The sequence below is a fragment of the Emiliania huxleyi genome, assembly GCF_000372725.1.
Source record: "Emiliania huxleyi CCMP1516 unplaced genomic scaffold EMIHUscaffold_45, whole genome shotgun sequence".
NCBI classification, from domain to species: Eukaryota; Haptophyta; order Isochrysidales; family Noelaerhabdaceae; genus Emiliania; species Emiliania huxleyi.
In genome coordinates this window covers 272,981-289,571 of record NW_005198611.1, presented here as the reverse complement: position 1 = coordinate 289,571, position 16,591 = coordinate 272,981, and the positions used below count along the sequence as shown (strand labels likewise).

General features: G+C 64.1%; 4 protein-coding genes across 4 annotated transcripts in view; 2 read left to right on the top strand and 2 right to left on the bottom strand.

Moving 5' to 3' along the window:
* Positions 1–2,309: 2,309 nt before the first annotated feature.
* Positions 2,310–3,158, top strand: EMIHUDRAFT_102906 (hypothetical protein; the record flags this gene model as incomplete). The annotated part of the gene is made up of 1 exon (XM_005768684.1): positions 2,310–3,158. The coding sequence occupies one exon, from the start codon at positions 2,310–2,312 to the stop codon at positions 3,156–3,158; it is 849 nt and encodes a 282-aa protein (XP_005768741.1).
* Positions 3,159–7,998: 4,840 nt separating this feature from the next.
* On the top strand, positions 7,999–9,134 carry EMIHUDRAFT_436560 (hypothetical protein). The gene is made up of 3 exons (XM_005768683.1): positions 7,999–8,197; positions 8,262–8,454; positions 8,520–9,134. Exons 1-3 carry the CDS (start codon positions 8,182–8,184, stop codon positions 8,803–8,805), a joined length of 495 nt encoding a protein of 164 aa, XP_005768740.1. The 5' UTR covers positions 7,999–8,181; the 3' UTR covers positions 8,806–9,134.
* A 158-nt stretch (positions 9,135–9,292) lies between these two features.
* Positions 9,293–13,574, bottom strand: EMIHUDRAFT_102904 (hypothetical protein; the record flags this gene model as incomplete). The annotated part of the gene is made up of 7 exons (XM_005768682.1): positions 9,293–9,326; positions 9,439–9,575; positions 9,607–10,674; positions 10,758–11,021; positions 11,103–11,187; positions 11,257–13,067; positions 13,179–13,574. 7 exons carry the CDS (start codon positions 13,572–13,574, stop codon positions 9,293–9,295), a joined length of 3,795 nt encoding a protein of 1,264 aa, XP_005768739.1.
* A 411-nt stretch (positions 13,575–13,985) lies between these two features.
* Positions 13,986–16,591, bottom strand: part of EMIHUDRAFT_464319 (hypothetical protein) — a 3,621-nt gene continuing 1,015 nt past the window's right edge. The window contains exon 3 of the mRNA XM_005768681.1: positions 13,986–16,431. Coding sequence (XP_005768738.1) covers positions 14,203–16,431 — 2,229 coding nt within the window. The 3' untranslated portion in view covers positions 13,986–14,202. The remainder of the gene's footprint in view (positions 16,432–16,591) is intronic.

The window sequence follows — 16,591 nt, the reverse complement described above, 5'->3', positions numbered from 1 at the left end:
CAGGGCTCGCACCTCAACCTCTCACAGGCCAGCGCACAGCGCCATAGGAGGTATTTTCTTCTCATTAAGGTGGCAGTCCGGGTTCTGTGAAGAGGGTCGCTCGTCGAATGCGAGCCAGTTCGCTCGCGACGCCGACGCCGACGCCGCCGCCGGAACGACCGCGGCGGCCGGTCGAGCGGCCGCTCCGGCCAGCGGCCGTATCGAGCCTGCCCGTCGCGAAGGTGCGGACCTCACGCGCCCCACCGGCCGCCCGCGCCGCCGCGCCCACGTCGCTCTCTCGAAGCCGAGCGCCACGCCGCTACGACTCCCATCGCGACGACTCCCGTGCTCGCTCCTGGCACAGGCGATCGACTCCTGACACCCATCGAGCGGATGGGCGCGTTCCCGCCGCGACCCGGTACTCTCGAACGACTTTTGAGGGCAAAAGGTGCCGCCCGAGCCCATTCCCGCCGCCCGCCGCCCGAGATCAGCTGCCACCGGCCAGCGCGCGCGCGGAGACCTGCCGCGAGCGCCTCCGTGGCCCTAGCTGGGGTGATTAGCAAGCGCCTCGGCACTTCAGATTCGCCCCTCGGGCTTTTCCGCGCGCGTGATCAGTCTCGCGTTCTCTCCTTTTTCAGGCGCCTGTTTTCGGCCTCTGAAGAGCAACCGTCGAGGCGTCGATGCTCGCCTCCACGCCCGCGCCAGACCTCCGCGATTGGGGCGCCTTGTCGACGGGATCAATTGTGATTCCGGGCGCATTTTTCTGGCATTTAACTCGCACGTCGGCGACTCTTAGTCGCTTCTCCGTGAGGACTAGATCGAAACTAACATTTCGGCACATTTCAGTTAAATACCAGAAAAATGCGCGTTCACTCACAATTCATGTGTATATGAACGGTGCCGACGGATTTGGCGAGCATCGAAGCCGTCCAGGCGCAGCAACGCGACGGTTTCGGAGGCCGACGGCTCCGAAAGAGCCTCCCGAGCGAGGCCGGCGCGGTCACGGTACCGTGGAGGCCACAGACGTCGCCGGAGCGGCACTCCCGGGGCGCCACTCCCTCACCCGGTCAGGGGGGGCCAACCACAGCCCGCCTCACCGTCCGTGGAGCTTCCGTGGTCCGCCGCTTCGGCTTCGATTTTCGACCCTCCCGAGGCTGCTAGAGCAGCCCCGCGGAGCCTCCCGGATGCACCAGCACACCGTCGTCCAGAACGCCGGCGCACGCGCTGCCCAGTGACTGGGCGGGTCGGCCCCGACTAGGGGCGGGCCCAGCCGCGCGGAGAAGACCATCCCACTCGCGGTTCGTCGCACCGTCCGCTCCGGTTTTCGTCTCGAGCGGGTCGTGAGACGGCCGCGAGAGCGAGCACCGCGGTCACGGTACCGTGGAGGCCACAGACGTCGCCGGAGCGGCACTCCCGGGGCGCCACTCCCTCGCCCGGTCAGGGGGGGCCAACCACAGCCCGCCTCACCGTCCGTGGAGCTTCCGTGGTCCGCCGCTCCGGCTTCGATTTTCGACCCTCCCGAGGCTGCTAGAGCAGCCCCGCGGAGCCTCCCGGATGCACCGGCACACCGTCGTCCAGAACGCCGGCGCACGCGCTGCCCAGTGACTGGGCGGGTCGGCCCCGACTAGGGGCGGGCCCAGCCGCGCGGAGAAGGCCAGCGAGCTCGAAACACGTCGCCGCGGCCGGCCGTTTCGCAAGCCTGAGCGGGTCGCCAGACACCCGCGAGAGCCAGCAGCTAGAGCGCCGTCGTAGCCGCAGATCGAGTCGAGGAGCTTGATGTCCACGGTAGCAGTTGTGGAGAGCGGTGGCACGGTGCGTGTAGACGCGTCGATTGAGGGCTCCCTTTCGAAACGCGACGGGTACGGCATGACAACTGCCAGTACAGTTTTACGCCGGCCAGCGTGAGAGCACAACAGGGAGCCGGCGACACGTACGCTTTGCGCGTGGCGACTGGTGGCTGTCTGGAGCTCGTGTGAGCTGGGCCGACGCGTGTCCGAGCCGAGAGGACCAGCGAGCGACCACGTTGGCGATGAAGCTTGGCGGCCGGCGCCTCGTCGCCAGACGTCACAGCGGCGTGGACGTAGGAGTGTGCGGCGACGGTTACCGGCAAATCCGGCCCAGTGTGGCCGGCAGCTGCCTAGCGCTGGCCTGTGGCCGGCGCCGCGGTGGCGGATAAGGCGTCTCGCCGCCGTGGCGGCGGTCGGCAGGTGCGAGCGTGATGCCATCTTGCGAGACGACACCCGTCTCGCAAAACCCGGACTGCCACCTTAACAAGGCTGTGAAGAGAGACGCAGATCTTCAAACTCGATGTCGAACCACCAGCAAGCATCATGCAGCACAGTCAGCCCATACACATGAGACAACTCCTCTCTTCCTTCCTGCTCGCCAGCGCCAGCGCCAAGATTTCAATCGCGCACGAGGTTCGCAGCACGGACGGCCGCGTCAGGCTCACCGCAATGAGGGCGACCTTTGAGCGCTCGGTCGAGGTCTGCAGTCATCAGGCGACCGCGATGCTGAAGCTGCAGCCGAAAGAGACGGCGCTGCGTCTCACCGGCAGCCTCTTGGCGCCCAAGTGGGCCAAGGTCACCTACGATGTCGTGCACCGGGCCGACATCGCGCAGACTGCGTACAAGCTGACCTCGCGTGCACACGGCTGCTCAGTCGTCGCTGCCACACCGTTTGTAGAAGGTCGTGCGTGCGGCCCGCTGCTGTCGGGCTCGCTGAGCCTCGTCGACGCCCTCTTCGAAAGGCACATCGGCCCGCTCGGCGACCTCTTCGCCTCCTTCTCCTTTCAGTCTAGGGTGCTCGGCGCTGCGCTGTCTCGGCAGCTCGGCGAGAGGAGCAGCCTCGAGGCAGAGGCGGAGGTGGGCCCCGACGGACGAAAGGTGGCCTTCGGCGGAGCGCTGGCCACTGCGTGCGGTCCGGCGGGCATGGACCTCGAAGCTCGCGCTAAAGTGCGGGACGGCGAACTCTCTCTCGACTGCACAGTCGGCTACGCCGCGGAGCTGGCGGCGGGGCGCACGCTGAGGGCGACGCTCTCACCCAGACCCTCGGGGCGGCTCTCGGCGCAGATCTCCGACCGGGCCCTCGAGCCCGGTGCGGCGTGGATCATCCAGGCGACAGCATGGCCCGCCAGGCGGATGCCAGAGGTCACGGTGAGAAGGTCGTGCAGCTTTTGAGATGCGGTTTATTATTGGATATTGCGTACATACACGTCAGCGTAAAGGCTTTCCTAAAGGGTGTGGACCGTGAGTTGAGGAAATCGAGGGACGCGACCCACTTCGCCACAGACGGTCCCGCGCCTCGCCAAACTCCTATGACGGGTAGAATACGACCGCGCCTCGTAGTGCGTCTAACCCGTCTTTGTCCGGAGTGATTCTACAGTGAATTTATTAAATAGAGCGTACAAAACACCACGTAGCGGAGGTGACGCCTGAGGTACCGGCCCATGCACGGAGACTCGGCCGGCGACCGCCACGGGCTCAGACGAGACTTGTCGACGCGTTCCGGCTCAGCTTCACCGTCCGTGGTCTCTCCGACATGAGGCGCGTTGCACTTGCCAGTGCTGCCCTGGCCTTCTGTCTGCCCGCCCAATGGGTGGGATGCCTCACGGCTGCGACTGGCCGGCGCCTCGGCGCGTCAGCTCGGCTCGGCGTAGCGATCGTGGCCAGCGCAACTCGCCTGGACTCAACGCTCAGCCAGGAGCTCCCGCACGCGCTGGCGCGAGTCATGGCGCATGCAACGCGTCTGAATGCTCGCCTCGCCTCGCGCAAATGCGACCGTCCTCGCAGCCGACAGTCCACCGCCTGCTAAAGAAGCACAGCGACGAATGCGGCACCGGCGACACATGGCAGGCTGGTCATGACGCAGTCATAGGGTGTTGTGTGCCGTCGGAGTGACTCTCTGTGTGTCAGGGATAGTCAGGGCTGTCCATCAGAACTCCAGTAAGCTCGGAGACACCCCATTAGCGCGGCTCGACCTCTTTGAGTCACTGCCTTCCCGGCGGTTTGGCTGTAGAGCCTCTACAACAAACTCTACAGCAAAATCGCGCTCTACATCGCTCTACAGGCGACTCACATCGTCACGCGCCGGATGTAGAGCTCTACAGCTCTCCAGCGCTCTCCAGCGCTCTCCAGCGCTCTCCAGCGCTCTCCAGCGCTCTACATCTCTACAGCTCTACAGCGCTCTACACTCTACATCCTCTACACCCTCCCTCAGGTCCTCGGGCGTCTGTCGACGTCAGGACCACCCATACAGCTCGCGGGTTTGAGGTCGCAAGAGCCAAGATGGTGGCGTTTTGGACATCCCAACCATCACACAAGACAGCCTGTAGGTGATGGCGGGACGGCGCAGTGTTTGTGGCACTCGGCAGTAGGCACCCGCGGCACGGCCCCGCGGTCGGCTCTCCTGGGCTGCGGAACCGGCCCCAGAAGGGGACGGTCTGGGCGAGCGTGGCAGCTCTTGCGCTAGTATGAGCACCCTCTACCACAGCACTACCGACCCTGGTCATTAGAGCTGCCAGGGATAGCGTCAGGAGCTGGAAGGAGTCAAAACCCTTCATATTTGAGACATCGTGGCCCACAACGAGCCATGGGCTCGCCCTCACTGGCCCTCAGTCACTTGTGCTGCGGCTTGTGTGAGCGACACTGCTCGACGACTGCCGGCACACTGTGAGACCATGGGTGTGAGGTTAAACCACGCTACCAGCGCTTGGTCACATCAGCCCTGAGGTGTCAGATCCTTCTCCTCTGTTGATGACAAGTCTTGTCTACCGGCTGGAGCCGAGCAGGAGGGCCCGGCGCACAACCCCCTGGTCATTGGTCAACTCACGGTCCACACCCCGCATGGCCGTAACCCGTATACAGAACCAAGAGGTGTTTTCCGCGTAGCTAACTAGCTAGCTACTAGCTTCTACAATAAAATCTAAATGCGCAGAGGAGTGTACCACGTTGTACACTGAAGCTCAAAGAGAGTCACATACACGATACACTGAGAGAGGTGAGGAGATGATGAGGAGGGTCCCCGGACGCTCGCGATTCACAACTCTTCACAACTCATGGCAATGCGGGCCATGTACACGCATGCCAGACATCAGCGCTGCGCGGTCTGTCGCACACTGCTCTTCACTTGTCGCCACCGAGGCAGGCCCCCAAGCGACACTCGCTCAATCTGACTTTGCTCGCGGCGGAGGGGCGACGCCGGCGGCGGCGACGAGGACGGCAGCGTTCGTGGCCATCGTGAGCCGCAAGCCGCTGCGAGCGAGAGGTAGGCCGGCGAGGGTCAAGTTGACTAGCGAGTCGTACGCCTGCGGCCGCACAGGGGAGCGAGGGCGGGTAGGCGGGGCAGAGAGGCGACATGGGCGCGGGCGATGCCGGGCGATGGGAGGATCGATAGGGGCGACGTGCCGGAGATGGCCGGGGCGATGGGTGTGCGGCGTTGGCGCGCTGTGCAAACGGGCGGCGAGTGGGCGAGGCGCGCCTCGTAGCCGAGGAGGGCGAGCTCGAGGAGGTGCACCGTGGCGACGGCGGCGAGAACGTGCCGGTCAGCCGCCGCCGCAGCAAGCAGCCGGAGCAGCGCGAGGACGCAGCGAGTGTAGAGCCGCTCGGCGGCATCGGAGTCGAGCGGGTCGGCCGTCGCGATGGAGTGGACGATGATGGGGAGCTCCATAGCTGCGAGCATGCAGAGCCACACTTGCAGCAGCGAGGGCGACTCGCCAGCGGCGGCGTCGAATGCATCGGCAGCCGGGGCATACGCGGCGCCGTCGTCGTCGTTGCCGCTGTGTGGGTCGGGGGTGGGTGCGTGGCGGATAATTGTGTGTGTGTGTGTGGGATGGAGGTGAGGCGCGGGGACGGCGCGGGCGATCGTGCGCGCGCGCCGCGACTCTGGAAGCATCGGCGCCCCGTCAGCGCTCTCCAGCTGCTGCCCGTACGCCATGAGATCCGACATCGAGTCGCTGCCGCCTCTCGCCAGCGCCGGAGAAGACGGATTTTTCCTGCGCGCGCGGAGCGCCTCGAGGGTGCTCCGGGGCGACAGGTTCGGCACCGTGGGGTCGTAGCGACTCATCACCGTAGCGACTCGGCACCGTGGGGTCGTAGCTGTCCGCCCTTGTCCGAGGCGCCTTCTACCGATTCGAGAAAACAAATGGCGTGTCCTCCCAAGCTGTAGTGGAAACAAGGAAGAGGCGCGTTACAAAGGAGACAAACACACGGCGAGGGTGATAGCAAGAGTCGAACGGGCGGCGCCTGAATCAAAAGACACGGGCCATTCCTGATCTCTCTCATTCTCTCTCTCTCTCTCGTCAGCGTTAGAGTTGTTTTTGTGAGTTGTTTGGTATTGCTAAAAATCTCTCTCTCTTCCTGAGACGAGACAAACAAACAAAAAATGAGAGGAGCGGCAGCAGCTCCTTAAAGGCAATGGGGAATAAAGGCAGATTTGGAGCGCTCGCCGAAAAGAGGAGTACGACAAAATAACGCCCAGTATTGCCTGTGCACGCTGCCCGCACTGACAGAGACTCCCTCCCCCCGAAAGAAAGAGAGCGGGGGGGCTAGGGCTCTCTAGCCCGTAACCCGATACCGATCTGGCCCGCTGGGTGCGCTTCTTAGCTCCCCGGTCCTGGATGTGAGGTTGATGACTGCACTCCAAGTGCTCCAAGTGCGGAGCTCGCCGGAGAGGGTGAACTGCAGGTAGTGGGGAGGGCAGCTTCGATCGCCATCCAGAGATGGGCACATGGGTACGAAACAATGATAAGACCCAGGCATGCGCAGAGGAGCGAGAGAAGAAGATCAGATGGATAGGGCGCCTGTTCACGGCATGGAGAGTGAGCCGCGCCGTCGCGCCGAACGGACACAAAAACTTGGCTCTCCGCGGCGCTTCCCACCCTTCGGGTCGCGCTCGAGCGGGGCATGCCAGTCGATTTCTTCGGCGACTACCTTTACAACAAGGCCCACCACCGGCGGCCCCACGACGGCGTCCTCGCCGCCTGGGCGGACGCGATGCACGCCCCGGCCAACGCCGGTCGTGACGTGCACGGTGACAAGGAGAAACCGGACGGAGCTCACCCGGCAGTACAATGACGGGTACAAGACCGACCTCGCAGAACCCCATGCAGGGCCGGGGGGGTGCGATGAAGTGAATGAGGTCAAGCTCTGGACGCCCCTCCTCAAGACCTCCTCGGCGGGCGTTGGCAACGCCTCGAGCGGCGGCACGCCCGCCTCCGTTGGCCACTCCTACGCCTTCGGCAACACCGAAGAGAAGGCCCGTCGCCTAAACATGGGCTGCAAGGCGCGCGGGCAGCCCGGCCAACCCTTCTCCCACAAGACCGGCCACGGCTACGTCAAGGCGCATCGCGGTTTCTACCACGACGCGATCTTTGTCAAGCGCAACAACTTCAACCTGCTGCTCCACGAGACGTTCGGCGGCGGCTTCTCGCCCACCGCCGTTCTCGAGCTGCGCCGCCTCGCGCGCAAGGTCGCGCGCGGCAGCGTCGACCGCACGGCCTACTCGCCCAAGTACTCGCTCTCTTTTATGTCCCACCATGGTCCATGCAGAGCGCATTCCTCTCTCTGTTGTGCGAGGCGTGAACCGCGCCATTCGCTCTCACCTGGCAACCCTGTCTGCACGTCTTGCGCGCGCGTGAACAGGGCAGGCCCCAAACGATGTGTGAGTGTTAGAGTTGTTTGGTAGAGCTCTATTGCTAAAAATCTCTCTCTCCCAAACGGAAGAAGTCCGGCGAAGACGAATCCGATCGTCAGTCACCCCACGATGTACGCCGAAGGGAACCCAAGCGCCAACACCGACCGTGGAGGTACAAAAGTGCTCGAAACGAGAGTGGACCTGAGCAACCACGTTTAGAAAGAAAGAAAGAAAACAGACAACCCAAGGGAGGGATGGGAGGACGGCACGCCGCCACCACACAGGGATTTTAAGGAGAGGTGTGTGGTGCGCTATCCGTCGCCCACCCTAGGGAGTCTGCCTCTTTAGCAACCCCGTTTAGCAACTTTTTTCTCTGAGGGTTGGAAGTCGGCCGCCATGACCGTGTCTCGAACGCTCTCGACGGCGCTCCTCCTTCCCACGCTCGCCACGGCGTACAGCAACGCCGCACAGCCCGTGCCCGTGCTCGCGTGCACCGAGGCCCTCTGACCCGGCTGCGCCCAGTTCTCCACCGGCCCGCTCGTCGAGGCCGTGGAGAAGGTCGGCGCAATCATGAACGTGACGCTCGGTGCAAGTTCTTTGCCAACTGCTCGTGCCAACCTCGCCTTCTCACTTGCCCCACGCCTCCGTAGTTCCGTTCGGCAACGCCAAGTACAACGGCGGCGTTCTGACCTGCCAGCACGGGCCCAACGAGTGCACGGCTAACTCGTACGAGCAGTGCGCTATCGACGAGTACCCAGCCTTCAAAGTGCACTTCCCGTACTTTACGTGCCTCGAGTCGGCCTTCCTCAAGGGGACGGAGGACATCGCCGCGACCTCGGCCAAGTGCGCCCTGCGCAGCCTGCACCTCCTTTTCGAGTCCCACGCGTCTCCAACGAATGCCTCTCCAGGTGCGCGAGCGCCGCAGAGATGGACGCGACCAAGCTCGACGCGTGCGTCAAGGACGCGCCGCGCGCCGCCGCCCTGCAGCGCAAGTACTTCGCGCTGACCCCCTCCGACCACAAGTACACGCCTTGGGTGGTTGTCGGGGGCAACCTCTCCAAGTCGTCCGGCTCTAAACTGACCGAGGAGGTCTGCAAGGCGTACAAGGGGCCGGCGCCCGCGGCGTGCGCTGCCGAGGTACTCGCCAAGGCGGGGCGCGTCCCGGCCGACGTCCAGCCGTGCGCCGCTCCCTAGCGAGGCCACTGCAGTGGCGGTGTATAGTATCAAGCCACGCGCCGGTCTACGGCGCCGGGCGAGTGCAGCTCTGGTGCGGCGGGGGCGAAGCTTCGCGCGACATGACGGCGTTCCGTGCTGGAAACCTCGTTCCGGCGCTCTCGCTTTCCCCGTCCCGCACAGCGTGGAAGGGGTCTGCGAGGGCCGGCGGCATGGGCGCCCGATATTGCGATCGCGAGGTGGACTGTTCCTGCTCACAAGAGCTGCACGTCGCGCTCTCGTGTGTGACCGGCGTCGCATTATTGGCTCTACATTTATAAACAGAACGTCTATGGTCACCTGAGATGTGCCACGTATCGACCAACAAAACAATAGAAGACACAGAACACTAATTCGGCTTTTTAACTTATCGGCTCGCGTTCTTGATTAACTCGCGCCGCCAGCGCCTCGAGCTCACGGATGCGGCTGCGAGCTGAGTCGACCTCGCCTTGCAACTGGCGAAGCGTCGTCACCATAGGCTGCTCGCCGACCCAAGCGTTGACCTGGGTGGTGAAGGAGACGTGGCAGAGCAGAAAGCAGTTCTTGATGCGCGTACCTCGCATCGAGCGCAGGTGAAGGACGCGGTAGCCCTCCCGCAGCACGCCGAGCACGCACGTCTCGTACGCCACCTCCGCGTCGGCCTCGTCGACCACCGCCACTCGCAGCACTGTTTGCTGCGGCTCCGCCGCGACGCAGTGCAACTCGCCCTCGAAGTGCGTAGAGCTGCAGCCACCACCCTTTCCGCGCACGAGCTGCCGCGGAAGGCGGCAGCGCTGGGCTCACACACGCGAAGCCACCGATGGTGTGCAGCTCGATGCTGAGAGAGGGGAGGTTGTTGGAAGTGGCCGCGGCGTCGTCACCCTTGCCAGTTTCAGTGGTGACGTGCGGCGACCCGCTTCCAGACCGACCTAGCGCGATGGAGAGGCCACTGCAGTGCCTGTGCGACTCGGCGCGTGGCCCGATCAGATCCGGCCTATCCGTGCCGACCGCCGGCAAATTGAGGAGCGAGATCGGGCGCAGCGTCGCCACGTGCAGCAGCACGCGCGGAGGAGGCCAGCGGGGCGCGTTTCCGAGCATCTCGGCCGGCTTGAGCACAAAACCGGAGCCGCCGTTGAGCTCAAAGAGCGCATGGTGCAGCTGCGTCGGCAGATCGTTGGTCTGCAAGTTGAGCGCGCACAGCTGCGCCCCTGCACTCCAGTAGGGCAGCGGGTCGAAGTTGTCGCTCTTCGTGCGCGTGCCTCGAGGGTAGATGCGCACGAGGCGGCGAGCCGTCCGTGCAAGCATAGCCTCAACCCACTCCTCATCGCTCACTCGCTGCTGCTCCGGGTTCTCCATGTTGGTGCGCGTCACCATAACACCTTGCCGGCGGGTCCGCGCCCTACATCTGTGCCGCAGGCTGCTCATGATGACATCGCACCCACTGCCACGCTTGTTCACCGCTCCCTCCTTTTCTTGGCTGAAAGCAGGCGTGAACTTGAGCTCAGAGGCCGAGGTGACTGTGAGAAGGTCCGCAGCGCTACTCTCAATCGCCTCGGAGCAAAAGGCGTCAAACGTCAGGGCGTGCGCGGCCTCAATCCTTTGCAGTGGCATCTGGTGCAGTACTGTCTTGCTCAGTCGCGCCTCGCTCGACTGCTCGTCGCTGCTGCCCAAGCGCGAATCGCCTCCACTCGGCCGGGACTCGTCGCCGTCGCTCAAGTCACGACCGCTGTCAGGGACATCGCTACGGCCACCACGCGCTTTGTAGGCGCTGCCTTTCAGCACGATTCTCAGGGAGCGCCTCAGGCCTGCATTGTCGCGTCTGACGGCCGGAAGCGTCTCCTTGCCTTTGACGTTGGCGTCGCGCGCAAGCGCCTCGTCAAGGAGCCGCAACGCTGGCGGCCTGCCTCTGTCTTGCCCTTGCAAAGGATTCGCCGACGCAGCTGCCCGGGGCTGACGCTCGGCCGCAGCAGCGCGTGGGTCCCCCCAATCTCGTCAGCGAGCATCAAATCCGACTTAAAGATGGACACGATCATGGCTGCTGCCTTCTCCTGCTGCCTGGGACTCGCGTTGACGTCAAGCGAGAGTATGACCGGCAGCTCGGAGGTTTTAAACGCAAACTTCTTGATCTGCTCCAGCACCTTGCGCAGCTTGACGTTGTTAACGAGGGTGTAGCCGTGCGTCACTTCTGGCTCGCCGTCCTTCCCATTCCAGATGTCAATCTGAGGCGCGTGGTACTGGAGGCGTGAGAGGGCCCTGACGGTCTTGGCTGTGCGTGAGAGGGCCCTCCTCTAGCTGCACACCTCGAGGCAGCGGCAGCCCTGGATGAGCTGGCGGGAGTACATCTTGGCGGAGGCATCCGAGGTTAGCTGGTGGCCGACGAGGTACCTGTTCCACGAGAGGCCGGTGAGTTGTGGCATCACCAGTTGTAGCGCTCGGGAGGGGTTTCATGTTCACGTGTTGTGCGATGCCGCGATCCAGTATTCGGAGATTGGCCGCGAGATGTCGTGCGCCTTGTTTAGCAGCGCGGGCGAGGCAGCTTTGTTTTGCGCGCTCACGATGAGCAACGCAAAGTGCTCAAAGGAGAGGCGGTCGGGCGAATTGGCGATGCTCTGCATGGCCGTGCTGCTGGTGGCACCCGCCCCACGGGTCCGAGGCAGCATCTTCATGAATCTGCGCCCCGGGATGCCCGCACCACTGGGTGCAGTCCCGGGTTTGAGCGATGACTCAAATAGCGACTTCAAACCCGAGGATCGACCCGAGAGGTTTTCTGGACTCGAGCGGAACTTGTCGCCAGCAGCCACGCGCGCGAAGGCGAGGTGCGCGGCCTCGAGGTTGACCTCGCGCTGCTCGACTGAGCAGAAACGCAGCCAATCGTCCAACGTCATCGCGGCGTCGCGTGATGCGTAACGCGCGTACAAGCGGCGCAGCTCGGCATGCGTGTTCAGGGCCGCTACGAGAGAAGGGTCCATCGACGGCAGCTTTTGCATCTTTTCGAGCTGCTGCTTGGGATCGAGCTTGAATAGCTTCATGTACCACTTCTGGTACCACCTTGGCAGTCTGCGCCAGACAAAGAGCCTGAGCAGCTTTTTCAGCGAGATACCGTACTTTTCTGAGGCAGCGCGAAGCTTGCGGTTTAGCAGCGCGGACAGAGCCAGGAAGACAATCAGCCCGATAGTCGCGACAGCAGTGATAATGATAACATGCTTTTCGCTGGGCTCGGACTTGTTCGGCGGGTCGCGAACGGGTCCGAGGCTGCCAAAGGAGTACCTCAGACTGTTGTGCACCTGCTCAACGTCTTGCCGTACGCCAAACGTCCCCCGTGGGATCGCCGTGAAGCCATCCTCCAGGAGAACAAAGTTGAGCAGCTCAAATGTTGAACTGGACCTGGCGCGGCTGCGATCGTTGTCGAATCTGACGTGGCCCGTGAGCCCTTCAAAGCGAAGGCTTGGCATCGCCTCCCACATGCGCTTGCCAAAGCTCGCGTTCGCCGGCAAGGGGCCGCGTGGCAGCACCTCACACGCCAGGAGACCCAGGGTCGAAACCGCATCGTAGGCAAACGCCGCTGTATTGCGGGCCTGATCGGATACGCTGAGGTTGAAGAAGCTCTCATTAGTGAACAAGTCCTCGTCGACCTTCCATTCGCCCGGCAAGTAGCGGTTCAGGTGTTCCCTCTCCGCCTCTGCTGACGGCCAGTCCTCGACGAAGTTGGACCAGTGCACATTACCGTCGTCGGTTGCGCCGACGGCTCGGATGCTCACGGCCCCGTTGGCGGCCTCCCTCGCTTTGCCAGGAGGGATCGCGTCCAGGTCTGGCGCCGCAAATCCGTCGCCAAGCATGACGAGCGCCGGGGAGTCAGGCGATAGCAGCGGATGCGGCTGCGCGACAGCCGCCTCATACAATAATTGGGCATGGTTGTCATATCCAATCAGTAAGATGTTTTGCACCGGGGTGGTCTCGCGTGGCTTCCACAACTTCAAGCTAGAGATCGCTTGCGTTAAAGCTGTCTTTTCCGCCCGCGACTCGCGGGCGGAAAACGGGAAGGAGCGCACGTCGACCTCGGATGACTCCGCCGCGACGACAATCGCGTCGTTGAAGGCAATACCGTACTCGTCAGTTACGTAGATAACAGCAGCGTATTTGAGACTCAGCTCGCGCCACAGCCGGACGATTGACTCAGCGACAAATTTGTCTGACGGTATGGTCCGGCCAAAGAAAGGATATAATGTCTCATCGGCGAGCGTCGGCGAGGTTGCCTTGTACGATATCTGCGGGATATCGAGGGCACTCGTGAGAGTAGCAGTCAATTTACTGCTGCTCGACCGCCCGGTGCCGACGACACCGTGAAGCCACTCAATATCGGACTCAAGTCTATCCACTGCAGTCGCGGCAGCAGTGCCTGAATAGTGAGTGATGAAGTCACGAGATTGCGCAAACTGCACGAACTGCCTTGGGGGCACGCGCAGCAGCGTCTCCTCGAAAGCCGTGTAGGGATGCGTCATAGAGTCTGCAAAGCAGAGGCGGATCTTCCGGTCGCAATGAGAGAGGCTTTGATTGAAGGCACCGTAGCGAGCGCTGCGAGCGTTGAAATGCGACGCTGCCAGGAAGGCGAACGTTGGCACCAAATGCCAGCGGTGATCCATCCAGCACTTGCCGCTGCTCTCACGGGTCGCCGCCGGGCAGCTGCCCCCCTCGGGTGGTGCATTGGAGAAGGTTGAGAGGAGAAGGACGGTCACGACGTCAATGGAGCTCGACACATTCATGCACCCGGCCATTCTGGTCACGGTGTAGACGCTGCAACTGCACGCGCCACTAGAATGGCCGTGATGTAGGCGCACCACTTAGATTGGCCGCGATGTAGGCGCACAGCTGCACGCGCTACTACGTGGCGCGCATGCCGGCCCTCTAGTTCGGCTGTTCACGCCCCCGGCCGGGGGCGAGGGGTAGGTCCAGACAGAGTCTTCTGTTAACAGTAACAGATGACCCGCCAGCACAAAGTCAACTCTGGGGTTGCCCGCGGGGGGGGGAGGGAGACCAGCTGGAGCCGCTGCACTGCGCTCTCCTTTTACCCATCTAGTGAGACTGTGATCTGTGTCGTGAGAGAGAGAGAAGACTGACATGAGAGAGAGAGACGGGACGGGTCCTCCCGCCCCGAGCTCCGCAGTTTTAATTTGTGAAGTCTGAAGAGCTTCAAGGTCACGTACATATAATGCACACGCGAGGCAGATCCGAAAATCACGGCGCACGACAGCGAGGAGAAAGAGTTACAAACTGACAGCCCTACAGGCAAAGGCGCCAATGGCCAGACGTGGCCCACCAGCAGTCATGAGTCAAGGAGTCAAGGAGACACGGTGGGTGCGGATGCCATTTCCGCGGAGCTCGCGGTCGAGGAAGAGGAGGAGACTACAGATCAGCGGGCTCCGCCTGCCGCTGCGGCTTGCCGCGCCGAGTCGCGCCGCCTCCGCTGCCCCCGCCGCCCCCGCCACCCCCCCGGCACGTCCGGTACATTGCGCGGAGGCGCTCGGCGGTGCTCCTCAGCTTTCCCGACGGGCCGACGAGCGCGAGGAGCGGCACGTAGAAGAAGAGCGAGTAGAGCAGCGAGTAGCCCACCGTGCCGCCGATCAGCGTCGCCATCTTGGTGAAGAAGGTGAGCTGGCAGAAGAACATAAAGAAGGCGACGCCGAAGGTGGTGAAGGCGCCCGCCACCACGGTCGGCCCCATCACGGTGGCGGCGGCCGCCGTCTTTCCCTCTCGCGTCTCGGCCGCCGCCGCTGTGTAGGTGTGGCCGAGGTGGACGGTGTAGTCGACGGCGAGGCCTATCACGATGGTGCCCGCGATGGCCTCGCCGACGCCGAGCTCCCAGCCGATGGTCTTGATCGTGCCGAGGAGGGAGGTGACGACGAGCCCGATCGAGAGGATCGCGAGCAGCGCCACCGTGAGCGAGCCCGTCACGAGCAGCAGCACGGCGAACGCGACCGGCGCGCAGATGGCGAGCCCGTTAAAGAGGCCTCGCACCAGCTCGCGCTGCGTCACCATCCACGCAAAGGCGAGGCCGCAGTCGTCGCGGCCGCCGCAGGTGCTGACGAAGAGCGTGCACCTCTCGCCCTCGCACGACGCCAGGCTGGCGGGCGCCGTCGCCACAAAGGGGCGCAGCAGGTCCTGCCACTCGTCGTACACCTCCTGCACCAGCTCGCTCGTCTCCTCGTCGCGCATCGTCGTCTTGAAGGCGACCGTCACGTACTTCAGCTCGCCGTCGACGAAGCCGGCGAGCTCCTCCCGCTCGAACGGGTCCTCCGCCACCCACGCCGCCAGCTCGGGCTCGAAGGCCGCGCCCGTGACGTTGCCGCGCTCCGCAGCAAACTCCACTAGCAAGCAGCGCACCGTCGGCGGATCCACCAGCCGGCCGGGCACCTTGCGGCAGCCCTCCGAGTCGCACGGCGCCGCGCGCACCTCGTCGCAGAGCCGCAAGTACGCCTCCTGCGCGGCGGCGTCCGACAGGTCGAAGGCGTCATCGTAGACGAGCGTCCCGCGGTTATCCTGCGGGATCCACTTCGTGTAGACGCCTCTGTCCACGTACAGCTTCTTGAGGCCGATGAAGACGTAGCCGTCGGCGAACGCGTCGTCGTCCTCGGCGAGGTAGTCGTTCTGCGCCGCCTCGACGAAGCCGTTCGCCATGTGGTTCGCGGGGAACCACTCCTCCGCCTTGGAGGGCGGGCTGAGCTCCAGCGCCTGTGAGAGGAGGTAGCCGCCCACGCCAGCCAAGCAGACCACGAGACCGAGCGAGACGGGCTTGAGCCGGCGCGACGTCGAGGGGCACGAGGCGGTGATGGCGGGGAGGTACACGTCGCGGAAGAGGCGTTCGGGACGGCCGATCGGACCGCCCTCTCCGCCGCCGCCCTCTCCGCCGCCGCCCTCTCCGCCGCCGCCCTCTCCGCCGCCGCCCTCTCCGATGCCGCCCTCTCCGCCGCCAGCCTCGCCGCCGCCAGCCTCGCCGCCGCCAGCCTCGCCGCCGCCAGCCTCGCCTCCGCCAGCCTCGCCGCCGCCAGCCTCGCCGCCGCCGCCCTCGGGGCCGACGGAGGGCAGCGCGCAGCAGCCGATGCACGGGCAGCAGCAGCCAACGCACTTTGCGCGGCGGAAGCGGAGCTCCCAGATCATGAGGGCGGCCGGGAAGAAGGAGATGACGAGGGCGAAGGTCATCACGATGGCGAGGGCGGCGAAGCAGCCAAAGGCGCCGACGGGCATGACGGGCGAGACCCACGTGGCGAAGAAGGCGACGGCGGTGGTGAAGGAGGTTGCGAGGACGGCGCGGTACGTCTTGCGGTGGGCGTAGGCGATGCGCGCCTCGAACGAGGTCGCGACGCGGCGCGAGTGGCGCCACGCGTTGACGTAGACGAAGATGTCGTCCGCGCCGACGCCGAGGGCGATGAAGATGGCGAGGACGTGGATCATCGCGAAGTAGCGCACGCGGAAGACGACGACGTACAGGAAGAGGGCGAGCGGGAAGGAGAGGAGGATCATGAGGAGGCCGAGACAGCCGAGGGTGAGGCATCCCGTGTGGTAGCACATGTAGACGAGCACGAATAGGATCGAGAAGATGACCATGAAGAAGTCGGTCTTCATCAGGTCGCCAAACTCCCCTGCAGGGCGGCGGGGTGGAGCTGGGAGAGGGGGGGGGGGGGGAGGGGGGGGAGGGTGGGGGGGGGGGGGGGAAAAATCCTCTAAAACCGCCCACTGGCACCCTGGTGGATTCTCCCCGAAAGGAAGGGGATTCTCTTGTTGGGGGTCTCCCCCG